The following is a 26,955-nucleotide window of genomic DNA, read 5'->3' as shown; positions in this document are numbered from 1 at the left end:
TAGGTCGTTTCATACCCCAAGAAAATTTGACAAGCTAAAAAAAGGTCTCTCGCCACAAATTGTGCGTTGTTTCGTACCCCAAAAATAAATTGACAAGCAAAAAAAAGATATAATGATAAAAAAATATAACAAATAAAAACAAAATCAATATATTTCATTAAAATTACACATGGAAGTGAATATTTTTCACTTTACGTGATAAAAATAATCAAAATCATCTTTGATGCTTAATTGTAACAACCTGGTATACTGTACTTTGGTAGATAAATCACTCCACTTTATAGATTGTAAATAAAAAAATATAACATCGTGTACATTTGCTGGCATTAATATCGATGTATGATTGTGTATTTTTTTAATACTTTATTCGAGATAAAGATTTAGATATGTGTGACATATAGAAAGGAGGGACCGAGGGAGTGACGTTCATTCCCGGTTCATTCCTAACTTTTTTTTCTCACAATCTTCGATATTATTTCTGTTTGAACACCTGTACAAGTTTCCACTCCACCGTATCATAGGAGCAGGGTACATCTGATACAAGCTAAAATGTATATACAAATTCAAGAGGATGTAAATAATGGTATATTTACATATCGCTGTTATCTAGAAACGAATGCTAATTTCACATAATTAATCACGAAGGCGGAAAGCAAAATATGAGATGTTGATTCGATTATACTGTAATAATAAATTCGTTTTGGAAGACATCATCAGTATACCTTTATAACTGGTGAGACTAGGAGACTGAAAATGTGGTATCTAGCGATTTTGTTCACTGCAACACTTGTTGCGGGTAAGTTGAATTATAGTCATGAAATTGGATTAATGATTAAAGTCAAAAACTTTATTCAAAGGTCAAACCTACTCCAGACGAGAGTTGATTTGTATCAGTAGAGAAAAAATCAAACTAGCAAAATACTGAACATTTCATCGAAGCCGGACGTGTTGTAAAATAAAAAAAGGCGGTATGACATTTTGAGATTTTCGCTTATTTTCATATAAACCTCAATGCCTATATCATGTTGGTGGTATGCAATTAATGTCGCTGATTTCTTTTTTTCTGTTTTATTCCAAATATTTTTATTGTAATTGATATAATATTTCAAAATTTTAAGACATGACAATAAGGACCTTCTTGATTGAACCACAAAGGGTTGATGTTGGAAAATGTAGTGAACTATGGCAATGCCACATTTTCAGTGAAAAACAAAACTTTTTTTTCACTTCGCAATGATGAGAAAAATAAAATACATCATATTAAAAGAAATTGGATGGTTTATCTCGGTTCCCACATTGCATGCCGATCGGAATGTGCATATATTTTGTGAAATTCAAAAAAACTTATGTCATGAATTTCTTATTTTACATCAGAGATTGATGAAATTTTCAGCGTTTGCTCTTTTGATTATTTTTCTTTTTTTTCAATCAACTATTTGTTGGGGTCGACTTCTCCTTCAGTTCGGTAAACATACTAACATTATCGTTGCCACGAATCCTAACCCATCTTATGTTCATATAGGTCGAGAGGTATGTTATGAGCAAATCGGTTGCTTAGTGAGTGACGAGTATCCTTTCTATCACGCCGAGGACCGCCCTGTGGACCATCTCCCCGAATCGCGCGCTGAGCTAGGGACCACCTTCAGGCTTCGAACCCGGGACCTGCAGGGTGGCTATCAAGAACTCAGCACCTACGATGAAGACACTATTTATGCGTGAGTATATTTTTTAATGAACCTCACGATATATTTACATAAAACTTTATCTTGTCAAGTTTAAATCTGCTTTGAACTGACGATCCTGTCCTCCGTCATCCCACTCTAGTGGTGGATCTAGCTTTTTTTGCTTAGAGCATGAAGAGTGGGGCTTGACAAGTTGGTTTGACCCAATGTAACGATGAGCTGCAACGTCATGCGTCCTACCCCCCCCCCCCCCCCTCGTCGATCCGCCACTCAGCTGGGCGACTCGGGTAAACAGAGAAGGACAGTATCAGAGTTTGTTCACGGTGACACACTCCTTTTCTGAAATGTTATTTTCAGGGAGTCCGCGGTGGGGGTAAACGAACCCTAACACCCCCCCCCTAGATCCACCATTGCTGACTCCCATAAGCAGACCAACGCTTGTGCATCACCAATAATTCTCCCAAGACTTACCACAGTCATCCTCTCCGCCCTAGATCTGATTTCAAGCCATGGAAGAAAACCAAGGTCATCATCCACGGATTCGTAGCGGGATCCGATGTCGACTGGATGGATGATATGACGAACGAAATCCTGATCGAAGGCGACTATAACGTGATCACCATCGACTGGAGACCAGGTGTGATAAAGGATGATTACGATGTGGCAGTCGGGAATGTGAGGGTGGTCGGTGCTGAGATTGCTTACCTTTTCGATATGATTCAGGTAACTTAATAACAATATCTTTCTTTTTAGTTTACTATTTTTCGACGGGAGTTTTCATGCTGATAGGTCAGGTGGTGAAAGCCCAAAGCGATGATGAACATAATATTATAACAGAAACAATCGTAACAATAGGCCCGACTATGACTGAAAATCATAAAAAATATTAAAACTTTGAACAAATTAATGAAACGTCAAATTGGATATTGCGATATTAAAAAGGATAAAAACAATCAAAAGAAAATAAAATGTAATGTTTTATAAAATATAATATATTTCAAATAAAGATATTCAATTCAAGAACTGATGAAGGCAGTTGCAATTTTTGCCACTATATAATCTATCTATTATCTATAATAATACACTGCTTGACGTTGCTCGAACAGTGATCTACACAAGAGTCACTTCTCATTGGCAGAGTGCCAAAATGGAGAGGGGCACAACACGATTCATTGGGCGAAATTGAAATAAAATATTCGCCAGCGAACAAAATTTTTCATAATTTTGTAATCAAAATATAATTTGGTAATATTTTGGAAATCATATTCAGAAGAGTTATACCTCACTTCACCCTCGTCCTTTCGTTTTACAAATCTTTCTCCTTTTTTCTAATATTGTTTATAGTTATTTTTTTTTTTTGGGGGGGGGTCTTGAGCTTTTGGAGAGGGAGGAGGCAGTCTCCTACGGACCTCCATTTTTATGCCAGTGTCAGATGTCATTATTTTGACTATTTATAGTTTTCTTTCTCCATGTTTGAAATGATCATTGTTAATAATTACAGAGAACCCAGGCGGTTGGACCAAATACGTTTCATATCATTGGCCACAGTCTGGGTGCACACGCTGCCGGTATAGCGGGCGCTATTGTTCCAAACATCGGTAGAATCACAGGTAAGAGGACAATAATTTATTTTCGTTCTTCATACATTAGATAAAAATCTTATTAAAGAGTATCTTCCCGTTTTTCATCGTTCGTTTTCTTCCTGTTTACCTTTTCATGTTTATGTCCTGTTTGGTAAGTATTCACCGAAAACAAGAACTTTGCAAAACATTGATAGTTGTAAATCGAAAAACAAATAAACGAATAATGCATAAATAGCTACTAAATGTTTATTCATTCTATATGTACATTAAAAAACCCTATAAATTCGAAATATCTACGATGTAAACAAATAAATTATAGATTAGTTTGGCTGAATATTTAAAAAGAGATATTTTGTCACATCCATGTTAACTTTCATCCATCAATTTTCAACTAAATTTATTAAGAATAAGGTGTATTTTTACTACTTGGTCGTTTCTCTGTGTCTTTTCTTATCTCCTTCTATTCATTTCCCCTTGTTTAGTCCTTTATGTTGTTAGTATGTTTTTACAGGTGTATCCCAACGCAAGCACATGCTTTCCGGAATGTCACGCCTTCTTCCATGTACATTGATACTGTATTTACATTCATTGATTTATTACTACCTTACTGATTTGTATATTTTATATGATATTAGAAGAAATGTCAATCGGAAGAAAAAGTGTTTCGTTAAATTGAAAAAAAAAATGAATTGAATTACTTCATAATAATTATTAGTTCTACGAAATACCCATGTTCTTAATAAATTTAGTTGAAAATGCTTTCCCCCCCCCCCCCTCTCTCTCTCTCTCTCTCTCTCTCTCTCCGAGGTCTTGACCCTGCCGGTCCATATTTTGACGACTGTGACCCAAGGGTTCGACTTGATGCTTCTGATGCTGACTTTGTTGACGTCATTCATACCGATACTGACCCGCTCTATAAACTGGGTAAATTAATCGACATTGACCTTTGCCATAGTGATGAAAGTCTACGATCTGGGAGATAGATAACGCCAAAACTATATGGAGTCTCCTGTCGTACCCTTAGGTGGTTGGTCTGCTACTCATCTACTGAAATAAAATTTGGTTCCATGAAGTATTAATTAACTGTCGACGTTCTGTCTGTCATTGGCATAACACTTACCTAATGTCGACAATTCTTTACTTGGTATTGGGATATGTATCAGCTCAAATTTTGACATTCTCTCGTATTACAATACTAGTAACTTGATCTCGACATTCGGTCTGTTATACTTTAGTAAGTATAGCGCTAACCCAACGTCGACAATTTATGTTATAGTTAATGGATATATGACTTCTACCAGATGTCGACATTCTGTATTTTAAATGTGTAAGGATGTACATGTACATGTATATTAAACCCAATGTCAGTTTTTGTCAACACTATATGTTGACAACTCTGTCGGGTATAGGTTTGAGAATGCGTTTAGGCCTATAAAACACTTAATCCGATGTCGACTTTCTGTCTGTTATAGGGATAACACTAACCTATATTCTGTGTGTATAGAAATAGGGATGTATAGCACTAACCTGGTGTCGACAAATCTTTCTGGTATAGGTTTGGGAATGTACAGCTCGACGGGTCATGTCGATTTCTATCCGAACAGTGGTCGAGCTCAGCCTGGTTGTGATCTTCGTATCATTGGTTCAATCTTCGCTAATGGAAGAATCTGGGGTGGTGAGCTATCTCTTCTTATTCTCCACGTATTTCATGCTAATTTTCTTAATAAGTAATTATTGTCATTATCAATTTATGCAGTTTTATTTATTTTGCACAATAATTGTGTTTACACTCATAGAAATTGTATTCATCCAAACATCCCGCTATCTTTTTACCTGTCCTTTTATATCATTACTTTATTTATGAATCGAGTTTTTTTTTTAATCAAGCCATCGATGCATTGTGCTAGCGACGGGGGTTTAACACTCGACAATGAAATTAGACTAATATATTATGACATGGTATATGTTAGACCCGACGTTATTTTGTAATTTAAAGATTTTGTTTCTCTTCCACTCTTTTAGGAGTGATAGATTACATTGCTTGCAATCATATCAGGGCCGTCTATCTCTTCATGGACTCGATCAACCCAGGGGAGCGGGAGTGCCCTTACCTGGCATTCGAATGCACCCGTGAATGGTCAGATTATAATGAAGGGCTCTGCTTCGAAGACACACCCCGTGCCCAAATGGGATGGAAGGCCGACCAGTACGCCCCCGAGGAAGGGGTGCAAGAATTGGTGTTTCAGGAGAATACCCTGGCCGAAGATCCTTATTGCGGTAGGATTTACGTAACGATGGTGATGATGGGGATGATGATGGTGGTGGTGGTGGTGGTGGTGGTAGGGGTAATGATGATGATGGTGGTGGTGGTGATGATGATGATGATGATGGTGATAATGATGATGATGATGATGGTGATGATGATTATTATTAAGTATATGATGATGATGATGACGGTGATGATTACGATGATGATGATGGTGGTGATGTAGATGGTGATGATGTTAATGATGATTGTGATGGTGATGATGATGATGATGATGGTGATGATGATGGTGATGGTAATGATGATGATGGTGTTGGTGTGATGGTGATGATGATGATGGTGGTGGTGGTGGTGATGATGATGATGTGGCGGTAATGTTGATGATGATGGTGATGATGGTGATAATGATGATGATGATGATGATTATGACAATGATGGTGTTGGTGGTATATGATGACAGTGATGACTATCTGTGGTGATTTCTGGTGGTAGTGCAGGGTAAAGAAGGAAAGATGATGCCGGTGATGATAGGGACATGGCACTGATGACGATGATGGTGATAATGATGAATGGTCATGATGGTAGTAGGTATGAAGATGAATCATTGATGATAATGATTTTAATACCCAATGATTTTGACAGGATTTCAGTATCGTTTTGGAGTATACATTGATGATGGAAGAAAAGCTGAGAAGTTCAAGGGGATGATGACTATCTCTCTAGTCGGCGACAATGGACAAACTGAAGATATCGCACTCTCACCGTGAGTTTACCCTTTAAATAATACATTATGCTCTAGGCCATGGGATCTTGGTTTAAAATAGTCTCAAAGGAAAATGATGTCCTAATTTCATATACAGCGAGGACATTTTTATCATGTTCATTGCAAATAAAATTCAATTCCAGTACCATTAAAAATAATATGTTCATTCGAACAAGTTGGAATGCATGGGGTTGATAGCCTATCCTAGATGTAGAAAAATCAAACGGGAGCTCGGTTATTTTCTAAAAAAAAAATTGTAATCTAAACTGCTAAAGATATACACCTGCACTGTGAAAAAATTGGGCAATATTTTACCCAATATTTTGCCCAACGTTGGGCCGATAGTCAACCCTACCAACTACTGGGCAATATTTTACCCAACGTTGTTGGGGCATTAATGTGCCCAACTGTTGGGTAATATTTTGAACTACATTTTGGGGGACATTAATTTGCCCAACTTTTTAATAAAGTTATTAACCCAACATCTGGGCAAGGCCTACACTCACTTCGTGTACCTGGTCCGTGTCGATCCGGAGACCTTATCCGAAAGTGCTTTGCATGCACAATAACGCTGCATACAAGTGCAAGTGCATATCTCAAGTGAGTGAAGCAAAAACAAAACAGCGTCAGATATATGTCATGTATGTAGGCCTATTCTGACAAATTCCTTACAAATTATGCTTAACGTAAAGTCCAAAATAAAAAAATTAAAAAAACGTTTAAGCAACTCATCTATGAAAGATTCAGCGAGGCTCCCCAGCCCCCAGTCATCTAGAAGCTCCTCCATATCTTATCGACCGTGTGTAGCATGCTGCAAGCGCAACTCGTGATCGTAAAGTTTCGCAACATTTACCACTCAGCAGGGCAATTACTAGCCCAACAATTGGACATCTGTATTTTGGCAGCGGCAGAGTAAAAATTTGCCTAAGTATTGGGCACATAATGCCCAACAAAACAATAACCAACGTATATATTACCCAACAAAAAAATGACCAACGTAAATTTACTCTTTTTTTTCACAGTGTGGTCATGTTTTTTTTAGGGGGGGTATGGCGTAGCCCCTGAAAACTTGCAGACAAACTCCTCAAAATAAGGAGTAGCACAGTATTCTTACAGGCTTTTGCATTAATATTAATCTCTTGATTCGGATTTGTCAATTTTCGGCCGTCAGATTTAAAAATTAGGTAAACAATAAAGCAAAACAATAATGATTATATCTGTAAGGTTACATCTAATACCCTTTTTACACACGCTAAAATTTCCTTAACCCCGTACTATAGGTGGGGCTAAATTGCCATTTAGCCCCACCTATAGTACGGGGTTAAGCTTAGCCCACTTTCTTTTTACACAGCATTTTTGCAAAGTGGGCTAACCCCACCTTTAGTACGGGATTATTTTGCCCTGCAAAAAAGCAGGGTTATCCCAGCAATTGCGGTGCTAAGAGCGATAGTACGGGTTAAGATCACTAGTGTAAAACGAAAGTGGGCTAACCTTAACCATGTTAACCCCGTACTTAAGGGGGGCCAAATGGCAATTTAGCCCCACCTATAGTACGGGGTTAAGGAAATTTTAGCGTGTGTAAAACGAGTGAAGTACTACGAATGATCGACAAATGTATTTAAAGCATGAGCTACCACTAGTCCGGGGTTAGCGAGTTTCGTGTGTGAAAAGCAAGCATTCCTTATCCGGGGTTAGCAATAACAATTTGGCATGTGTGAAAAGGAAAAAAAAGTACGGGGTTAGCGATAGCCTGTGTAAAAAGGGTATAAGCAACAAGCATGCTCAACTGTGCTTGAATAATAATGAATTATTTACAATTACTACTATATGAGTTAGCAACACTTGGAATGCTCATATACCTACTTTAAAGAAAATAATTGCTCAATTTATTCCTTAAAATTACACATAATTCAATACATGCACATGAATACAAGCCAAATATCTTAAACCTTTATTCCCAGAAAGCTGGCAATATTCTTTAAGCCAAATGTATGTTCATAACTTCATATCATTCATATTTCCCCATTGATTCAGTAAAATTAAGATGTTAAATTCAGGTCCAAATAAAATACTTTAGGTGTAGATTAAGGGGGTTAAATAAAAAAAAACTTCAGTGAACAAATCAAACTATATATATATATATATATATATATATATATATATATATATATATATATTCTTTTCTTTGCTTGAACATTAGTGACTACCGGTTCTACGACCCACTAACCAAGTATCTTCACATGGGCGTGTCGTCACATCACGTGATCAATCCTAGTCATCTTTATCTCGAGTGGGATTACGATGCTGCATTCTATGCCCCGTGGAAGTGGGAGTTCATTGAGCGACCAGAGCTCTTCATTCATAGGATCGAAGTCGATTCCGCCGAAAGCGAAGAAAGGTAGCTTTTTAGAAAGAATGCAGTACATTGAGATATCATTTAAGAAGCGAACATGAAAACTTAATAAAATGTAGTTAATTTCGAGATTGAAAAATAAATCGTCACTCAGTTTTCCAAAAAACTTGATTAATACCGAGAAACAACTATAAACTGCATTACAATTATTGTTTGTTTTCATTATTGATATTTTATTAAATATGTTATTGATTATAGATAATATCTTCCCTCCGCCACCGCCAATAAGGTCGCATATAAATTAAGGCCTACATCTATTTTTTAAGGAATTATAAATTCATTAATTTTCATTTTCTTTTTTTTGCAGGCGTTTCTGCATTTATTGATAATTCAATACATGAATCACAGTACATAATGCAGATAAACAAATACAAAAATAAATGATAGAATGACAAATTGTGACAATTACATAAAAAGGAGAATAATTTACATAAAAATATATACACGTAACTAGTATAAGCAATAACAAATAAAACAAAATGCAGTGACCAGCTATCGTAAGCCAAATGCTTGAAAGAATAGCAGCCAGGGGACCGTGGCTAGGAACAGAAACAAACTATCGAAGTAAACGGTATCAATCCCAAGCATGAACATGGTTAAAGTTTTCTTAAGTGCTTTTTAATTAATATTTCTGTCTTTCTTTGATTTCTTTATAGCTATCTGATGTGCGGTACGTACGACCCCATTGAACCTGATGTCAAGCGTGCATTTTTCCGTGTCACAGTTTGTGATTGAATTGAAAGGGAGTTATCAACAGCCTGAATCAAGATCAGTTGAACTCGACAAACTGAGACTCACTGAAAATATATGACTTTAAAGAAATCAGATAACAATTGAATAGAAAAATTAATGATTTTGTGTGACCAAATGATTAAGCATTAAAATATTGAAATATCTTTTAAGTTTACTGGTTGTCTTTCTTCGCGATTGTTACCGAAACACATCCAACTCCATTTCTGAATACTTTTTTAACAATTGCTGATTTTTATTGTTAGTTTATGTATATAGGGTACCTACATTTAGGGTACCTCTGTTTGATTATAATAACCAATATGATTAGGAATTAATGTTGCAGACAGGGGCTGCGCTCGAGTACGTTGTGGGTGTGACATTTTCAATAAAAATGATGGAGCTGAAAGGGATGTTAAAGAAGAAGAAAAAACAAATGTAAAGAAAAATAAAAGAACAAATTAATCTAAAAGGGTAAAAAAAGGGGATCAGTGGCGTACCTATAGGATTTTCCAGAAGGGGGGGGGGCAAATTCGTCCGCCAAAAATTTTGACAAGCCAAAAAAAAAAGGTCTTCAACCACAAATAAAGGATTTCGTACCAAAAAAAATTAACAAGAAAAAAAAGGGTCTTTAACCACAAATATAGGGTTTCGTACCGTAAAAAAATCTCGTCAGGGGGGGGGGAGGGGCCCGGGGGCAGGAATAGGTCCCTTGCATGGGTTGTGACTCGTCAGGGGGTGGGCAGTCTGGCCCTCCCGTAGGTACGCTAGTGAGTGAAAGCAAAGCAAACCAATTCTCCGACTGGTGTTTTTCCTCACTCGCTTAGCTCGCTCGTATTGCTTGAATGGCAACGGGTTCGGAAAACTAGGTGCATGACAAAATAAAGACATCCCATGAGCCCTAAACATGACAGTGACAATGTAGCGATCATTGGTCAAATGCTGTTGGCCTAAACTGATAAAAATTGTATTTTTTTTCTTTGGTAAATTATCCTTAATTCTTTCATACAAAAATGCAAAAACTAAAACTTATAAAAGAGCAAAGTAAATCGGTGCTGGTGTCACTAAAAAAAATGCATGTACTTTATGTTTACATAATATGGACCATGTCCTGGGAAACGGGGGTGCTGAGCGTATTATTCTCCATCGGCAGCACCCCCTAGAATTCTGGAAGGTGTGAAAAAAATGTAACGATAATGACCTTCATCTTGTAGTAACTATTTTTATTTTGCTTTTCAAATTTACATCAGCACCCCAGTAAAAAAAAAGGTCGTTCCCAGGACCCTGATATCTATATGCTTACATGTTGCATACACACACAGACCCATACAAAAAGAAAACAGAAGAAAAAAACGGGGAAATATAATGTTATATTGTGCAATATTTTGATAAACGTATCACAAACTGAGATTTTCATTTTGAAAAACTGAGATAAAGTTTTCGCTATATCGCTTCGCTATCTCGCAAATCTTAAAACACTTTAGCCACATACTTGCCATGTACTGCACCGCAAAATATTTTGCTCATTGCACAGCCACCAACACACATGCATAAATCATGTAGTTGGCGTACATACAATCCTCGACTTGTCTACCCAATTGCATTCAAGGAATAAAAAAAATATCTTTTTTGGTGAAATTCACTCATGTAATTTTGTTTAGATTAAGAAATCTAAAGTTCAAATAATTTCCCCCTTCTGCATTATATGCGTTTGTCATTTGATAAAAAACTGTAATTAAAAAATGCAAAATTATATGCAATTTATATATAGACAGCTATTCTTTAAATGACTGTTCTCGGAAATCAGTACGGAGCTTAATGGAATTGGCCCTGGAATTTCAGATATTTTTAATAGGTATTGGAAAGTGCTGTCCTGACTCCTGAATTATCATTTTTAAATGTCATTGGAACTTTCTTTTCATGTTGGAATATAGGAGATAGCGCGAACGCAGATCTCCGCTACCGTAAATTATACGCCCGAGTTCCCCACGTTTGGGGGAATCGCAAGGTTCAGCAAGCCGGAGTGCAATGGCAAGCCTCGCCCTGGGGGTGCATCCTTCTTGATCAATGCGACCCCTGCGCCAGGTAAGTATGCTTTATTGTCCTATCTCAGCCTATTCGTACATTTCCAATAACACACAAATAACAGTTAAGAGTTAACTACCATTCCCCTTAAAGTGTCCAATAAAATAAAGTTTATTCACAAGAAAACATCTAAGTATAATTTTTAGGTAGAATAATACTAAGATTAATCAAATAAAGCGTACATTTAATCAAAATAATCAAAACAGAAGCAAAAAATACAAATTATTTATAAAATTGTGCACCGCAAGCACTGAAACAGGGAACAAAGTGTTTTTTTCTGATGAATATTCATGTTTCCGATCAATGACCTGATGACGTCATAGCGATTGATATTTATTGCTATTGGTCATGCAGGCGAGCGCTCAAAGAGAACAGCGTGCGCTCATTGCAACGCCGATCATGTATTGATCATTATACCTCCATGCACTCCAGATCGTACCAAGGATCGAGATATATTCTCCTTCTTCCTGTTACTACAGGCAAACTCCTCAATCGCCGGGATAAAATTGCTGCAGCTTCTTCTATCGTACAATCATTCTCCAAATTTGTGTATGTTCGAAGACAGTTTTTTGGTATGACCAGGGAATTTAACTATTCCTGGTATGATCAATTTAGGCATAAGGAAGAACTATACCCAACAAAAAAGTAAGTCCCCCCTAAATCAAATTGATGTAACTTTTGAACGGAATTATTTTGAGATATGATATTTCGTAGGTGGTTATTTTCTACACAACTCCTTGCCTATGATAATTGAAAATCGTATTTTTTATTTTCAATAAATGTTCATTGAACCGTGAAACGATGAATATTGTTGAAGATACACTTCCCAAAAATAACTGTCATCATATGCTATCATTTTTATTGATAAAAATGCATGTGTATATCCAATTATAGCAAAATTTGGACTTGTGTTTATTCAACCGTGAAATTTAGCCCAAAAGTTGTATCGTCTTTTAGAAAGAAGCTCCTTGCTTTTACAAGCCTTCTGACTTTATTTCATGATGAGAATGTGGAATCAGTTCTAATAAAATGCAATCAAAGTCATGATATTTGGCTTGTGACTTTTGAAAAGTGACATTTTTGCCTTCTGACGGTGCTCACTGAAGCATGACGTAAAATATGTCCATAACATTTACCCAGATGGTAGCTCATAAAATTTCCTACACGCTCATGTAAAAATATATAAAAGAAACGGTTACGAAATTATTGATATTTGTTCAAGGGGGGGACTTACTTTTTTTGTTGTGTATATATAAAATATGTATCCTTAGATGTGTAGATGCCGATGATTGTGCAAAGTGCTCAATGCTCTCTCTCTCTCTCTCTCTATATATATATATACACATATACATATATAATGAGATGAGGTCAACTCAAAAAGTTGACGCAGGACACTCTTCTGGTGTCCTGTGTCATCTTTTGAGTTGACCTCATCTCATTATGTTCATACTCACACCTCAAGAGCGTTTGGTACAAGTAAATTTGTCATCACAGTGATACAAAGCTCACAATATATACATATATATATATATATATATATATATATATATATATATATATATATGTATAAATATATATATTTATTTCTTCACATGCCTCTCTTCTCACCAACCAACACACACACACACCCCCCATCATTAGCAAAACTACATAGACCCAAATAGGGTGTGTATACATTTTATATGTGTACATTATTATTATTATATAATCATAGGAGAGAGAAAGAGAAAGGAAGCAATACAAGACAAACAAGAAAGGAAATGACAAAAGAGTGGGATAGAGAATGTGAAGAAAACATTGTCAAAGTGGGAAAAGAAGGAGAGGGAGAAGAAGTATATCAGAAAAAAAAGGTTAAAGAAGAAAGAAGAACGAACGAGCAAGAGAAAAAGGGGATATAAGTTAAGGAAGGGAAACTACTATTCATTTCATGGTTTATTAATTTCGAAATACACATGATGCATTTTGGTAATGAATTTGAGAAAATAGTAATTTGAAATGAATTGGAATGAAGATAATTTACTTAATTATCCATTATTGACAGCAAAATATTAGATTATTTAAAAATGCTTATGATACAGAAAATCATTGTTTTTTATTTTCTCATGCAATTTTGATTAGATTAAAAAATCTTAACTTCAAATAATTTCACCTTCTGCATTATGTGTTTGTAACTTCGGTAGAAAACTAAATATTAAATGATTAGTTATATTCAATTTCTAGACCTAGCTATCGTTTATAGGTTCTCGGAAATACGGAGTAAAAAAGCTTAATGGAACTGGTGCAAGAATTTCGGATGTTTCTTTACAATGGTAAGATGTTCTGTTTAGTAGTTCTTTCTTTTCATTTAAGTTGTAGGAGATAGCGCGAACGCAGATCTCCGCTACCATAAATTATACGCCCGAGTTCCCCACGTTTGGGGGAATCGCAAGGTTCAGCAAGCCGGAGTGCAATGGCAAGCCTCGCCCTGGGGGTGCATCCTTCTTGATCAATGCGACCCCTGCGCCAGGTAAGTATGCTTACTTGTCCTATCTCAGCCTACTCGTACATTTCCAATAACACACAAATAACAGTTAAGTGTTAACGACCATTCCCCTTAAAGTATCAAAATATAAAGTTCGTTCACAAAAAAAACATCTTAAAGTATATTTTTTAGGTAGAATAATACTAACATTATTCAAATAAAGCGTACATCTAATAAAAAAAAACCAAACAGAACCAAAAAATACAAATCATCTACAAATTTGTACACCGCAAGCACTAAAACAGGGAACAAAGCATTTTTCCTGATGAATATTCATGTTCCGATCAATGACCTGATGACGTCATAGCGATTGATATTTATTGCTATTGGTCATGCAGGCGAGCGCTCAACGAGAGCAGCGTGCGCTCATTGCAACGCCAATCATGTATTGATCATATCAAGGAGCTGTGTTGGAAGCTCCTTGATCATAATGATACCTCCATGCACTCAAGATCGTATACTATCACTCTACAAATTTGTGTATGTTCAAAGACAGTTTTTTGGTATGATCAGGGAATTCAACAATTCCTGATCAATTTAGCAACATAGCCTCGTGTGAGGTTGGTGAGAAGAGAGGCATAAGGGAGATATATATATATATATATATATTATATATACATATATATATTATATCATACATATATTATATAATACATGTATTATATAATACACACACACACCATCGTTGGCAAAAATGCATAGACCCAAATATATATGTGTGTGTGTTTACATTATTTATATGTGTACATAATAATTATTATTATATAATCATAGGAGAGAGAGAGAAAGAGAAAGGAAGCAATACAAGACAAAGTAACAAAAAAGGAAAGGACAATGGGGAAAGAGTGGGATAGAGAATGTGAAGAAAACTTTGACAAAGCGGGAAAAGAAGTGGATTAAAAGGAGAAGTGTATCAGAAAAAAAGTTAAAGAAGAAAGAAGAACGGACGAGAAAGAGAAAAAACAAGGATATCGGTTAAGAAAGGGAAACTGCTATTCGTTTCATGGTTTATTAATTTCGAAATACACATGATGCAGATGAGTACAGAATATACATACTCTCTAAATGCAAAAAGGGCCAACCTGGTCCCTAATCACTCTATTGGAATTTACCTTTTTTAGGAGTGAATGTGTTTTAAAGATGCACACTTCACTCCAGTAGAAGCTGAAATTTACTCTCTGATTGAATTACAATTCACTCCAAAGGGATTTGACCCGACTATTACTCCCAGAGGAGAGTGATGAGTATTCACACAATACTCAGCATAAGGGTGGTCTAGTCTGGAGAGGGAAAATAGATCAATCACAAAGTTGAAGGATATGAGCAACAGGTTGGCCATGTTTGTTGCTTTTTAAAATGACATTTGTTTAATCTAAAATCTTGTTCATACAAAATTTGAAAAAAATAGTATTTTGAAATGCATTGGATTGAAGATAATTCAATTAATTATAAAGTATTTCAGTTGTGAACCGTTATTGACAGCAAAATAGAAGATTACTTGTAGAAAAAAAAACATTAAGGTGTACAGCAAAATCATGATGCTCCATTTCCCAAGATCTTGAATTTCTATTCTATTTATTTTTTATTGCTTGCCTTTAGCACGGGCTTTAGCAGTATGGTAATACTATTTTTTACCACGGGCAAATGAAGAACTTGCGAAATGGTGCCTATTAGCAGATTTAATAGGTTACGTTTTAAACTTGTTTTTAATATTCACAACAAACTCATGATGTGTGCGATTCTGTATCTGCGGGATTGTTTTTTTTTGATATGTCAAAAGTCTACTCCGTGTTAGATCCCAATAGCCAATCAATCTATTCGATCATCGTCACGAATGATTTACTTTGACGTATATATATCGTAATAGTACTGACAATCTCGGATAATTACAAGCAGTCTATATTATTGTGTGTTAATGTCTGTCCATAGTAGAGTGAGGGATGGGTGATTCCGAGTGTGTAATAATACGCTGCGGTTTTTCTAGTGTCTATATGGCCTGGCGCCTTTTGCTCTCGGCGCCTCGTTCTTGTTGTCATGCAAATGGCGTCCCACGTAACCCTCCGTACCGGCGAATCTCCACTGTACACAATGCTATGCATTGATATCTTTCAACTCTATATCAGAGTGTACGTACGGCTATTGAACATTGCTATTTACAGGCGGGTGGAACTTGAAGTAAATAACGTCATGACAATGGAGAATCCCGCGGGATATGACACGCATTAGCAGACGATATACTACCAAAACATATTTCCCCACTGTGTTCAAATAAAAATCTGGGGTAGCATACAACCACAAGATCAGCTAAACTATAACTGGAGATTCATTAACAACAATGACTGAAGGGAAAGTGTGAATTTGAGCAAAGTATACGGTGGAATAGGAGAAGTGGAAGACACAATTGTGATCCGTGGCATTAAGAAATCGATAATTCTACATACCAAGTTGTGACATCGCAGACGGCAATGGTGAAAGGGATCAGTTGTTGAGTTGGAGTACATAGTTTCTATATCGGTTCTCGCTACGATTAAAATCATTCTGGAAAGTGGAATACGCACCTGTATAGCAAATTCGTGATACTATCATGAAATTTGAGGTATCATCTACATACCATCACAAACCGGAGAGCATTTAGGAGCGGTTGGGAGTAGGTAATGATGTACCCGTTTAACCATTCTATTAAAACAACATTGCTGGGGCAATCTCATATTTCTGAGATAAACAAAAACATATTCTGAGTGAAATTATTTTAATTCGCTTTTGATATATTTTGCAAACATTGACCTACATCCTCGACTATTAAGCCCTTCATCTCAATGTCATTGTGGAAGACATCGATTAATCAATAGGGGACATAGTAAATGCAAAATTCAAGGGCAGACAGTGGTTGTTCCCTTGTCGACATGAGAGTCATCACTTTGGTTTGCCAGTAATGGCTGTGTTAAAATGCAATCATTTTATTGAGACATTACCATGGACACGACGACTGAATCAACGACGGAAGTGTGGGGGAGTGGTGATAACGAAACAAGCACTTTAATTGATGAAGGAAACTTTACAACCATTAATGTGACGTTATGGAACGTAACGACCGTAACGGGCATTTTGTCGAATGTATCAAGTACGACGGTGACGCAATTTGTCACCCTGTCGACAACGGATGAAGGGTTGAGTACGGCCAAGTTGGATTCTCCGACTACGAGTGCGATCGTGCAACCGTCATCGGAAGCATACACGGACAGTGATTTGAGGATCTTTGCTGGTGTTTTGATGATCATCATTATCGCTTTGGCTTTGATCGGAAACCTTGGAGTCATCGCTGGTTTACGACATAAATGCTTTCACGATCGAGCACTTTACACCTTCTTAAACAACCTTGCCATCACAGTCCTGTGTGATTGCCTCTTCAATGCTCCTTTCGTCATAGGAGCGATGCTCTCTGACGGTAGAGTATGGCTGGATTCTACTTTCCTATGTAACGTTACTTCTTTCATCGGTAATTTAATACATACCCAGATTATCCTAAGTCTGATGCTACTAGTCTTGGACAGGATGCTGTCCTTGAAATACTCAGATAGTTACATCAGGAAGACTGTTGGGGTGAGAGCTAACTTGATATCTGGATACGCATGGGTCCATTCAATGGCTTTTACCCTGGCCATCGTCGTCACGTCCGTAGAAAGTGACTATTTCGAAGACAGGTATCTTTGCTCTGTCGAGTACAAAAACAACTTAGCATACAATGTTATCTATTCATTATTATGCAACATAGCCCCGTGGGTGACAATAATGTGTTGCTATATCTATATTGTGGCATTGGCGTCTGAAACAAACGCAAGGGATAACGTTTTAGCTGAAGCAGGGTATGGCGAACTAACTGGACCCATTGGGCAAGCTACAGAACTTAGTCACGCGAAACCAGTAGGTGTTTTGATATTTTTGTGGTGTTTGCTAATAGGGCCATTTCATATCTTAGGAATGATCTATGTGTACTCTGGGGTAACGATGATCCCTGGGGTGGTATGGACAATCTTCACATGCTTAAGATTTATCTATGACTTCTTGGTTCCGGTGGTCATTCTGGTCGCCTGGCCAGAATCCTGGAAAGAATGCAAACACTTTATCGCATGTCGTCGGGAAAATGCAATAACAGAGAATGGCCTTCGGAACCGTATCCCAGGAGTTCGTTCTTCCTGGGCCGAAGGAAGTGATGGATCCGTCACCGATAGGTCAACACTTGACAGATCGACACTCAGCAGATCGTTTAATGTTCCTGTGCTGTTTCCAACGTCCAATGGGCTACAGCTTCAGGTCAGTTCTAGAGGAAGTAAGGATGGTGGAGACATTGAGGTGGCAGACTTCGCGTCTGAGGAAAAGTTACGAGGCAGCAGGCGTCCTCCACCTTACCTCCCACCACTCTTTAGCGTCGTACAAAGTAGCGAGGAAGATAGTTTTAATACAGACAGTAGCATGCCTTTAAAAGGAGAAGACAATGGCCTGTTTGATCTTAATGAATCGGCCGATAGCAAGACTGCAATATCACAATTTCAGTTGTCTTTGGGGAGGGCGGAAGATTTTCATGCTCTGAAGTCTACGACGCCCGGAAGTGACGCGAAGGTGTCACCACGGAACGAACGGGAATATGCAGAAGCTCATAAGGAATACTCCCCAAGACATTACCAAAAATATTCACAAGGAGATGGTAAAACCAATCTTAGTTTTACTAGCCCTGCTCCCCAGCAGGGTGGAAGGCAAAAGAAAAACAGTACTTCCAAAAGAGACCTCCCCTCGAATGAAATAAAACCTCCTTCTGAGAAATCTTCAGATAGGAATTTGCAAGGAAGGGCGAGGCGAGTGAGCAAAGGTGAAACTATTTCAACAAATACCTCATCACCGATCAGGGAGCAAAACCAAATAACATCAAATGGAAAAGAACGATCTAAGAAACGAACCGTTACTAGCGGAAACAACGCTAATACTATCCCTGGCAGAGACGATGATGAACTCGATGGCAACTCAAGAAGTGTATCATCAGAGAAAGGCGTTGCCAATGGGGACAAGGGAGGAGGAGGTGGAGGGGCAAACGGGACCAGTAGTAGCAAAGGAGGGCGGCGCGTCAGTAGTACAGGTAATGGAGTTGGGCGTGGTCTTAGGAGTAGGGAGGAGTCAGAAAAGAGACAAAGACACTCCAGTGGGAAGAGTATACATAGTAATTCATCAAGTCCAAGAGATAATGGCTCATCTACTAAGGCACAGGAGAGCACAGGAAGATCGAAGTGATGCTGTGGCATATAGACAAAGTAAGTAACAGTGTAACGATTTTGCTCACTTATAAATTCATTTTACTTTGAAACCTCGCATCTTTTCATAAGCCGAAATACTTTCAAATTTGCTTGATCTGTAAAAATAATGTCGTCTGTAAATGGCGTCCCATCTTAAATTTTAAAGCTTGGAGATCGACCGAAATGACGTCAACCCACTTATTGGTCAAAATGCTTGTACGAGTATTATTTTGTAATATACTCTAGAACGTCACAGATTTACAATCGCTCTTTAACGTACTTCCATAAGTATGATAAAATACATTCAAACTTAACTCCCTTCAATAATGATGATGATGGACATTGAAAGTTATGATGATGAGGATGATAGTAAAGAAGATAATGGTAGTAATATTGATGTTTCCTTAAGACTCGTCTATTCAATGCTTCCTAATCTTAATTGTTCCTGAATCTATTACTATTATATTTGTACTTTTCTCTTTCTTTCTTTCTTTCTTCCACTGCGCCTTGGGCACTCTGCCGAGTGGATTTGGCGCATTACAAATCACATATATTATCATCATCATCATCATTATGGTAATATTACAGACGATGATAAAACTGATTAAAATGATGATGATAATAGCAATGGGTAATGATGATGATAATCATATCTATATTAATGATATTAATGTTATCAGTATTAGTAATAATGCTAATTATACACTTTTTTTAAAAAATTGCACTAATGGTAGGAAAATATCAAACGTGGTACTGTCTCAAAGACTATTCGACAGTTCAGAAAACAGGGTATACTACTACTATACAACAACAACAACTACTAACTACTTCTAATACTACTACTGCGATTACTACAACTACTATCATTATTTTCCTCTACCTTATTTTGTGAATCATTTTTCAAGTCTAGAAGCTCCATCATTCTATATTCCTAGCAAGATACTTATCTCGATCATAGTGACGTGAAATCTAATTTTAGTCTTCAATCGTTTCCCCAATTCTCAAGGCTGTCTCTTATTTGCACGTTTATATACGGAACGCACTTTCTCTTTCTTTATCCTCATCCGAAAGAGCTTTGATAGACAAATGGACAAATCCCCCTATTGTTCAACTAATCGATCGGTATCAAAAGTCTGACTTTATTCTGCTGTATTTGCTTGGAGCAAAAAATCATCTCCGTGCATATTCCGCAATGTTTCTGTACAGAACTGATCTTTACGGAGATAAATCTGGTACAATAAGCATGGTCGTCTTTCGAAATAGAAATTAATCGTTGGTGCATTTAATTCTCCCTGTACATCGAGCTTAATGAAGATCAAGGTTCATCATATTTACATCTAAATACAACTGATAACTGTTTTAATATAGGGATGGAGCTTATATTGTACCATCTAAACAGTCCACTTTTACTGTTATCATATTGAATGTATTGTAATGGTGTATTATATAAAAATGACTCTGTCCAGATAATTATCTATTGGATTCGCTTACAAAGTATTTTTGTCATTTTTAATTCACATTTTGGCATCTTTCATTTTTATTCCAAAGTATGATCTGGGGCCCGCCTTATACAAAGAGTTACGATTGATCCAATCAATCGTATCTCTATGGAAATCCATCAGTGTCATCATTTTTTCAAAAGGAAATTTGCAAAATGTCATTTGAAAGCAAAGTAGAACACACCAAATTGTAAAGAAATCTATGAATTTCTGAATATACATCATATCTAGATTTTTTTATATGTTGACTTTGCTGGCTTTCCATATTATCAATCGCAACTCTTTTTAAGACGGGGCCCTGTTATACTTTCAGAAGTTTCTTCGTATAGCATAATAAAACGTTTTTTTATTAAAGATTCCAATTTATCTCTCACATTACAATCGAAAAACAATTTGAATCATATCGTACTTATATTATTAAAAATACTTTGCAGTTACACTTTGTAGCTTCATGCAGCGATTTCCAATTGAATGTTACCGTCAGGAACAGTGAAATATGCATAATGTTCCTGCAATATTATGATTTTTAATTGTAGTAATACTGATAATCATTATATCAATATTCTTTTCATTATTACCAATATCATTGATTATTATAAGTATTATTATGATTATTATCATCATCATTATTATAATGTAATCATTATTGTAATCGTAATTATTATTATTGTTATAATTACTTCTATAGAAGAAGTATACTTCTGCTACTAATGCTACAACTACTACTATTACTACCACTATACTACTGCTACTACTATTATCATTATTATGTAATCGTCCTCATCATCAACATGTTGAAAACCCATATCATCTAAAATAGAAAGGTTTAACACGTATAGCTGATTTTGGTGTTAAAGGTATTGTTTAACTTTGTGAGCAGCCAAAAAATTCTCAAACCAAGATGAAACATGTGTACAAGTGCGTGTATTAGAACTAATAAACCCTGAAAACAACCATTATTGAGAATGAAAACCTAAAACTACAAGGCAAACCCCGATTTTGTAATAGGCGTCTTGTAGACGCCTAAATAGTACACATGAGTGTATGGGATAAAATTAAGATGGTGTTTCCGGTCACGTTATATTTCAATTTTTGAAGCACTAAATTCTTTTCGAACGCAATTTTTTCTGGGCTTCATTTTTGTAACTTATCACAGACACAGGTGACAAGTGTGACCTTCTAGCTCAGATTTTTTAAAAGTCAAACCAATGTTAACCAATCACTCTAATGTGCTTTCGCACTTATTGAAATGAGGCGAAATGATTACTTACAAAAACCTTTCAGGTCTTTATTTTTATGTCAAAAATGTTCATGTATAATTCAAGTTTGTATTAATTCTATTGCTTCGAAAACTATTAATGTTTGTAGAGCCCTATGTAGGTTCCAATGATTCAAATCGAGATCGTCAAACTGGATCAAATCAATAAATTTGATGCTACCAGATTCAAGCAGAATTTCATGCTATAATGAAAAAAATGAAGTATTCAAGGAACGTCTTGTGAAAATTAAAATTTGATTGTAATGATTTAGAATCTCAAACATGTCAAAGCGATTTAGATGTTCGCCGCATCTGCTCAATATCAACACCACCATTAAGAATCATCCCTTGTGTACCTATCTTTATATATCTCTCTCTTACTTGACTTTTTTCTTTGTACTTTTGTTGCAATTATTTGTTCTTTTCACTCTTTTTTATTAACTCTGGGTTTCAGTATGTTTCATCCATTTCTCGATTTATTTCGCTTTATTGAATATAATAGTCTTTAATATCTGACTCAATTCTACACAACCACATTCACTCGTGGAATGATACCAAAAACGTTCTTACCTGTAGGAAAAATCCATTACCGGAAAGACTCTGTTCAAATCTATCCTCCGAACCTCAGAAACACTTTATTCTGCTACATACACGTAACACCACCTTCTTCAGTAGATACCTGACAAAACGCTTGAACTTGGTGATTTTATTGAAAAAAATAAACGATCCATCAGTTTTTATGCGTGTTTATTATGAAACCTGTCTGTGTCTTATCATTACATGTACACTGTAAAAATTGTGGTGTTAAAACTGACACCAATTGGTGTTAATAAAGGACCACACCCTGAGGTGTTAAAATAACACCCTAGAGATTGAACATAACACCAAAGAGTGTAAATGTAACAACCATAGGTGTTGTAATAGCACCTATAGGTGTAAATCTAACACCAAAAATTTAACACTGGTGTAAAATAACTGATGTACACCGATTAACACCACAGTTTTTGCTGTGTACATGATGTAAAGGCCTATCTACTACAATGGCAAAGGAATTTGACATTGTAACTTTCCTCATGTGACCATACACTGCAAAAACTCCGGTGTTGATTTAACACCGGCCAGGAATATATTATGTCCACACCAGAGAAGTATTGAAACAACACCAGTTTGGAATCAAACCGATGCTGCTTTGATACTAATTGGTGTTGTATAAACACTTATCTGGTGTTAGACAAAAATGAAACTGGTGTTGTTTAACACTTCTCTGGTGTGGACATATATAGATTCCAGGCTGGTGTCAAATGAGTTTTTGCAGTGTACAAGTCTATTGGAGAAAATCAGGCTATAACATTGAATCAGATATTTCAAATAGTCATTTTAGCATTCATATTTTTTTCTACCCTTTTCTTTCCAGGACGAAATGCAGATTTGCTAGGTGGATACGGACCAAAATACCGCTAGAGATCAATGCTATTATTATCCAGTGACACTATATCCTTGAATCACCAAAGAAAAATCATCATTCAGCTAGCAGTGAGCCTGTTAAACGTATTTATGATAATTAGCCTAAGTTGAGTGAGTCCTTGTATCTATATACCTTCTGTTTTATCTAATTAGCACGCTATTCATTATTCTTAGAAGCCATTTAGCTCTTTGTTTACTAAAAGTACTCTGTCAAATGCCAATTCCGAGCAATGCTTATTGTTATTTTATTAGAGAGTTGTCCATATTTACAATGTAAAATGTTATCGGTCAAATCAATCCAAAGTGCTCCATAAAGCACAGGTCTAATTTCAGTTGTGATGTCGTATTTTTCCCATCGAACATGTTGGTGAATCAATCAAAATAATTAGCTTTGGAGACCGGTTACAACAAAGATTTGTGTTTGATTGCAACTTCATGTACATGTATAACTCAATCACAACTCAAATACGTCCCTCTGATTTGTTAAAAAACCAAGTTTCATTTGATTACGTTTTCTGCAAAGACCCCTGAACAATTATCAAATGTATATAGGTAACCTACGATCAATTATGAAGAATTTATCATGTCTTGAAATGTATGTTCATTTACTACTGAAATTGAACTTTACGTTATGAATGAATAACATTTTGCATGGCTTTGTGTGACACGCTCTAATATAGTGTAACATCATTGAAGAAAAAAAATGCGACACGGTATATACTAGACTTCCACATGCTCTTTGGATGATTGATTTTCATAATTAATGTCGATTGAATGTATATAGAAGTTGTAGATTACTGTCATCCCTGAAAAAAATGCACGATCTGTCTTTGTAATCACCACTCTACTAGTTTAATGCATGTTCGAAGTTTCAGTGTTAACATGATCAGATCATTACGAAGCTTTATTCGTTCAAAATATTCTTAAAATCGATAGATAACCCAATAAAATGTCAAAACTATTTTTTTTGCACGCGGCCTATTTATGTTTAAGGCTTTCTATTTAGAAGGCTGTTAGTGTTATGGTCGAATTGAGTTTACACGGTTTTTATGATACGACAAAGTTCTCTTTTAATTTTCCGAACATTTTATAACATAATTATGTACACTTCCAAAGGCATTATCGCCGTTTTTTATACAAATATCTTAATGATATCTGTGTTAGAATAGTATGAGAAATTTATAGTTTACCACTGTCTTTCATATTTGATTTTTTTTACTGTATAAATTAATGTACTCCCGAAACCGCTCAAATGTCTTTCATATTTATAGTCTTTCAACTGTTTTCCTGAACTGCTTGATTTCTATCATAATTTCAAACTTACACTGAAATATGCATTTTATTACATCGTGTACAGATAATATGTTACCATCATGTGTATTCAATTTTTATCATGAAGCCTTGAAACTTTCTTATTGACCAGGTGCAATTGTGCATAAAATCGAAGATAAAGGGTAGATGAAAACTCTGTAAGCTAAAAAGTATTGTCAATCGCAGATCGTATCTTCGCCAGTGAAAAATCTGAAAAATCCAATCAAAACTTCTGTTAGAAAGTAATAAATAAAGAAGGAAAGAGAGAAAGAAAAAAAGAAAGAAAGAAGGAAGGAAGGAAGGAAAGAAAGAAAGAAAGAAAGTAGAGAAATAAAATCATTTAAGCGCTGGTCATGCTGGAATAGTTTTAAATTCGATTGCAAGTTTTAGGCAACGTGCCACAGGATTTTTAAAATAAGATATGGTTAAAATATAAATGATTTCAGACTTGAGAAGATAGAATTTGACTTATATTTCTAGGAAGGCTCGGCATGATATATTAGGCCTATTTTCATCAATATAAACATTGTAATATGTGCATTCTTTTATTCAGCAGAAATGAGCGGGTGAAAAACATCACTACAGTGCGTATCAAAAAAAAGTTTACACTTAGAAAAAATCCTGTAAAATTATATATTTGTAATATCCTGACGATTTTTCCACATTTTAGCATTGGTACAGATCCATTTAAGCAAATGACGATATAACTGTCGAAAAATATTTCCGCTTGAGTGAGCACCACTTACTTTTGAAAAGTTGATGAAAAATGATTAGCGCAGAACTTTGAAATAGTTATGCGAATAAAAGTAGACCTTAATCATGCAGATAACGTGGAAATTAGCAAGTAAAATTGATATAAAGATATCTTTTACCTTTTTAAACTTGTTTCCTTGCCCAAAACACTTCGAAGAGTGCATTGCGCCCCATCCCACTCCCCCACACACCGAGTCCATCGTGACGATATTTGCTTTACACTGAGCTGTGATTTACATGAAATGGCTTAGGCTTGATTTTCATTTTGTTAATCATTGCCAAGCTTGGAAAAAGTGTGGAGAAACAAGTATTAAATGAAAATGAAATGTAAACCAACTTAAAATGATAAAAACTTAGTGAAAAATGCTGGAGATGTCTGGCACAAAAGGGTAAAGGTTGTGCTTACTAAGTGTTGAAATTTCAAATTTGGGCGGCAGAATTGTTACAAAATGCTTGAATGTATCCGTTTTATTTCAATTGGCTAAAAGTGCTAGGGAAATTTATGAGAAATGCTTCGCAGGGTACGTTTGATTTTGCCCTTTTCCCCTTGACACAGCGTGAAAACAAGCATTTCTGCGCAAACAGATTTTTGCGAGCTTTACAAAAATGAACAGTGCTCACTCAAGTGTAACATTTTGTCAAAACTTTTACTTTCATTGGATAGATGAGCCTCAAACCCATAATTATATGTGAAAAAATTACCCACATGTTGTATATTTTTTAATTCCCAGGGCTTTTTCAAAGTGTAAACTTTTTTTGATACGCACTGTATTAGCAGAATAGTTAATGTGATATTTGGAGTGCTCAGATGTTATTTAAAGAATATATATAATTTGAATGTATTTTACATGATTCGATTTTGTCATCTGTACGTATATTCTTATTCCATATTTCGTGATGTAATATAAGGTTTTTGGTAAGAATGTAAATAAATTTGCTTCATGGTTACCAAACGATCATTAGAGGTGCCAAGAATGGTGGATTTACAGTCATAGCAGTATGAGGAGTAGGAGCCTCGCATGATATAACCAAACGGCTCACCCAGTCAAACATCTGAAGTTTTTAGTATGAACTTGTCATGCACATACTCAAATTTGTCAGATTTTGATCAATTTTTATCTTTGGAACATGATACAATAAGTCTATGGCCTAAGTTGAAATTTAAAATGAAATGTAAAGGTTGTCATTGAACAGTGCTTTGTTTAAGATTTGTGTAAGATGCATACAGTATGTATGTCATAAACTTTTGTTTTGAAAAAAAAAACACTTTATCGTAACTAAAAATGTGGCACTCATGTACCATGACACAAAACTTTGTGTTAAAGAAAAAATGTTGTTTCTGGAGT

General features: G+C 35.9%; 2 protein-coding genes and 2 non-coding genes across 5 annotated transcripts; 2 read left to right on the top strand and 2 right to left on the bottom strand.

The window, feature by feature from the left end:
• The first annotated feature begins 717 nt into the window (after positions 1 to 717).
• Positions 718 to 9,459, top strand: LOC121425496 (pancreatic triacylglycerol lipase-like). The gene is made up of 10 exons (XM_041621565.1): positions 718 to 796; positions 1,523 to 1,715; positions 2,177 to 2,405; positions 3,184 to 3,292; positions 4,073 to 4,189; positions 4,821 to 4,940; positions 5,288 to 5,542; positions 6,174 to 6,294; positions 8,495 to 8,692; positions 9,364 to 9,459. Exons 1-10 carry the CDS (start codon positions 754 to 756, stop codon positions 9,440 to 9,442), a joined length of 1,464 nt encoding a protein of 487 aa, XP_041477499.1. The 5' UTR covers positions 718 to 753; the 3' UTR covers positions 9,443 to 9,459.
• Positions 9,460 to 11,367: 1,908 nt separating this feature from the next.
• Positions 11,368 to 11,529, bottom strand: LOC121425742. Its single transcript, XR_005971538.1, has one exon. It is a non-coding gene; the product is annotated as a U1 spliceosomal RNA (small nuclear RNA).
• Positions 11,530 to 13,873: 2,344 nt separating this feature from the next.
• On the bottom strand, positions 13,874 to 14,035 carry LOC121425741. Its single transcript, XR_005971537.1, has one exon. It is a non-coding gene; the product is annotated as a U1 spliceosomal RNA (small nuclear RNA).
• Positions 14,036 to 15,936: 1,901 nt separating this feature from the next.
• On the top strand, positions 15,937 to 25,419 carry LOC121424823. 2 transcript variants are annotated; one of them, XM_041620621.1, is made up of 2 exons: positions 15,937 to 19,332; positions 23,496 to 25,419. In XM_041620621.1, exon 1 carries the CDS (start codon positions 17,016 to 17,018, stop codon positions 19,320 to 19,322), a length of 2,307 nt encoding a protein of 768 aa, XP_041476555.1. In that variant the 5' UTR covers positions 15,937 to 17,015; the 3' UTR covers positions 19,323 to 19,332; positions 23,496 to 25,419. The 2 variants fall into 2 exon arrangements, with proteins under 2 accessions (XP_041476555.1, XP_041476554.1); XM_041620620.1 differs by having other exon boundaries at positions 15,944 to 19,342.
• The last annotated feature ends 1,536 nt before the right edge of the window (positions 25,420 to 26,955 follow it).

The sequence above is a fragment of the Lytechinus variegatus genome, chromosome 12 (genome assembly GCF_018143015.1).
Source record: "Lytechinus variegatus isolate NC3 chromosome 12, Lvar_3.0, whole genome shotgun sequence".
In the NCBI taxonomy this organism is placed as follows: Eukaryota; Metazoa; Echinodermata; class Echinoidea; order Temnopleuroida; family Toxopneustidae; genus Lytechinus; species Lytechinus variegatus.
Note: the sequence above shows the minus strand (reverse complement) of the source record. Positions and strands in the feature narration are given on the sequence as shown.

Excerpts from the sequence above, each read along its gene's own strand:
- LOC121425496 (XM_041621565.1), top strand. The coding sequence starts at position 754 with ATGTGGTATCTAGCGATTTTGTTCACTGCAACACTTGTTGCGG. Across the intron at positions 1,716-2,176 it reads GATGAAGACACTATTTATGC|ATCTGATTTCAAGCCATGGA; the intron begins GTGAGTATATTT and ends TCTCCGCCCTAG. Across the intron at positions 4,941-5,287 it reads TAATGGAAGAATCTGGGGTG|GAGTGATAGATTACATTGCT; the intron begins GTGAGCTATCTC and ends CCACTCTTTTAG.
- LOC121424823 (XM_041620621.1), top strand. The coding sequence starts at position 17,016 with ATGGACACGACGACTGAATCAACGACGGAAGTGTGGGGGAGTGGTGAT.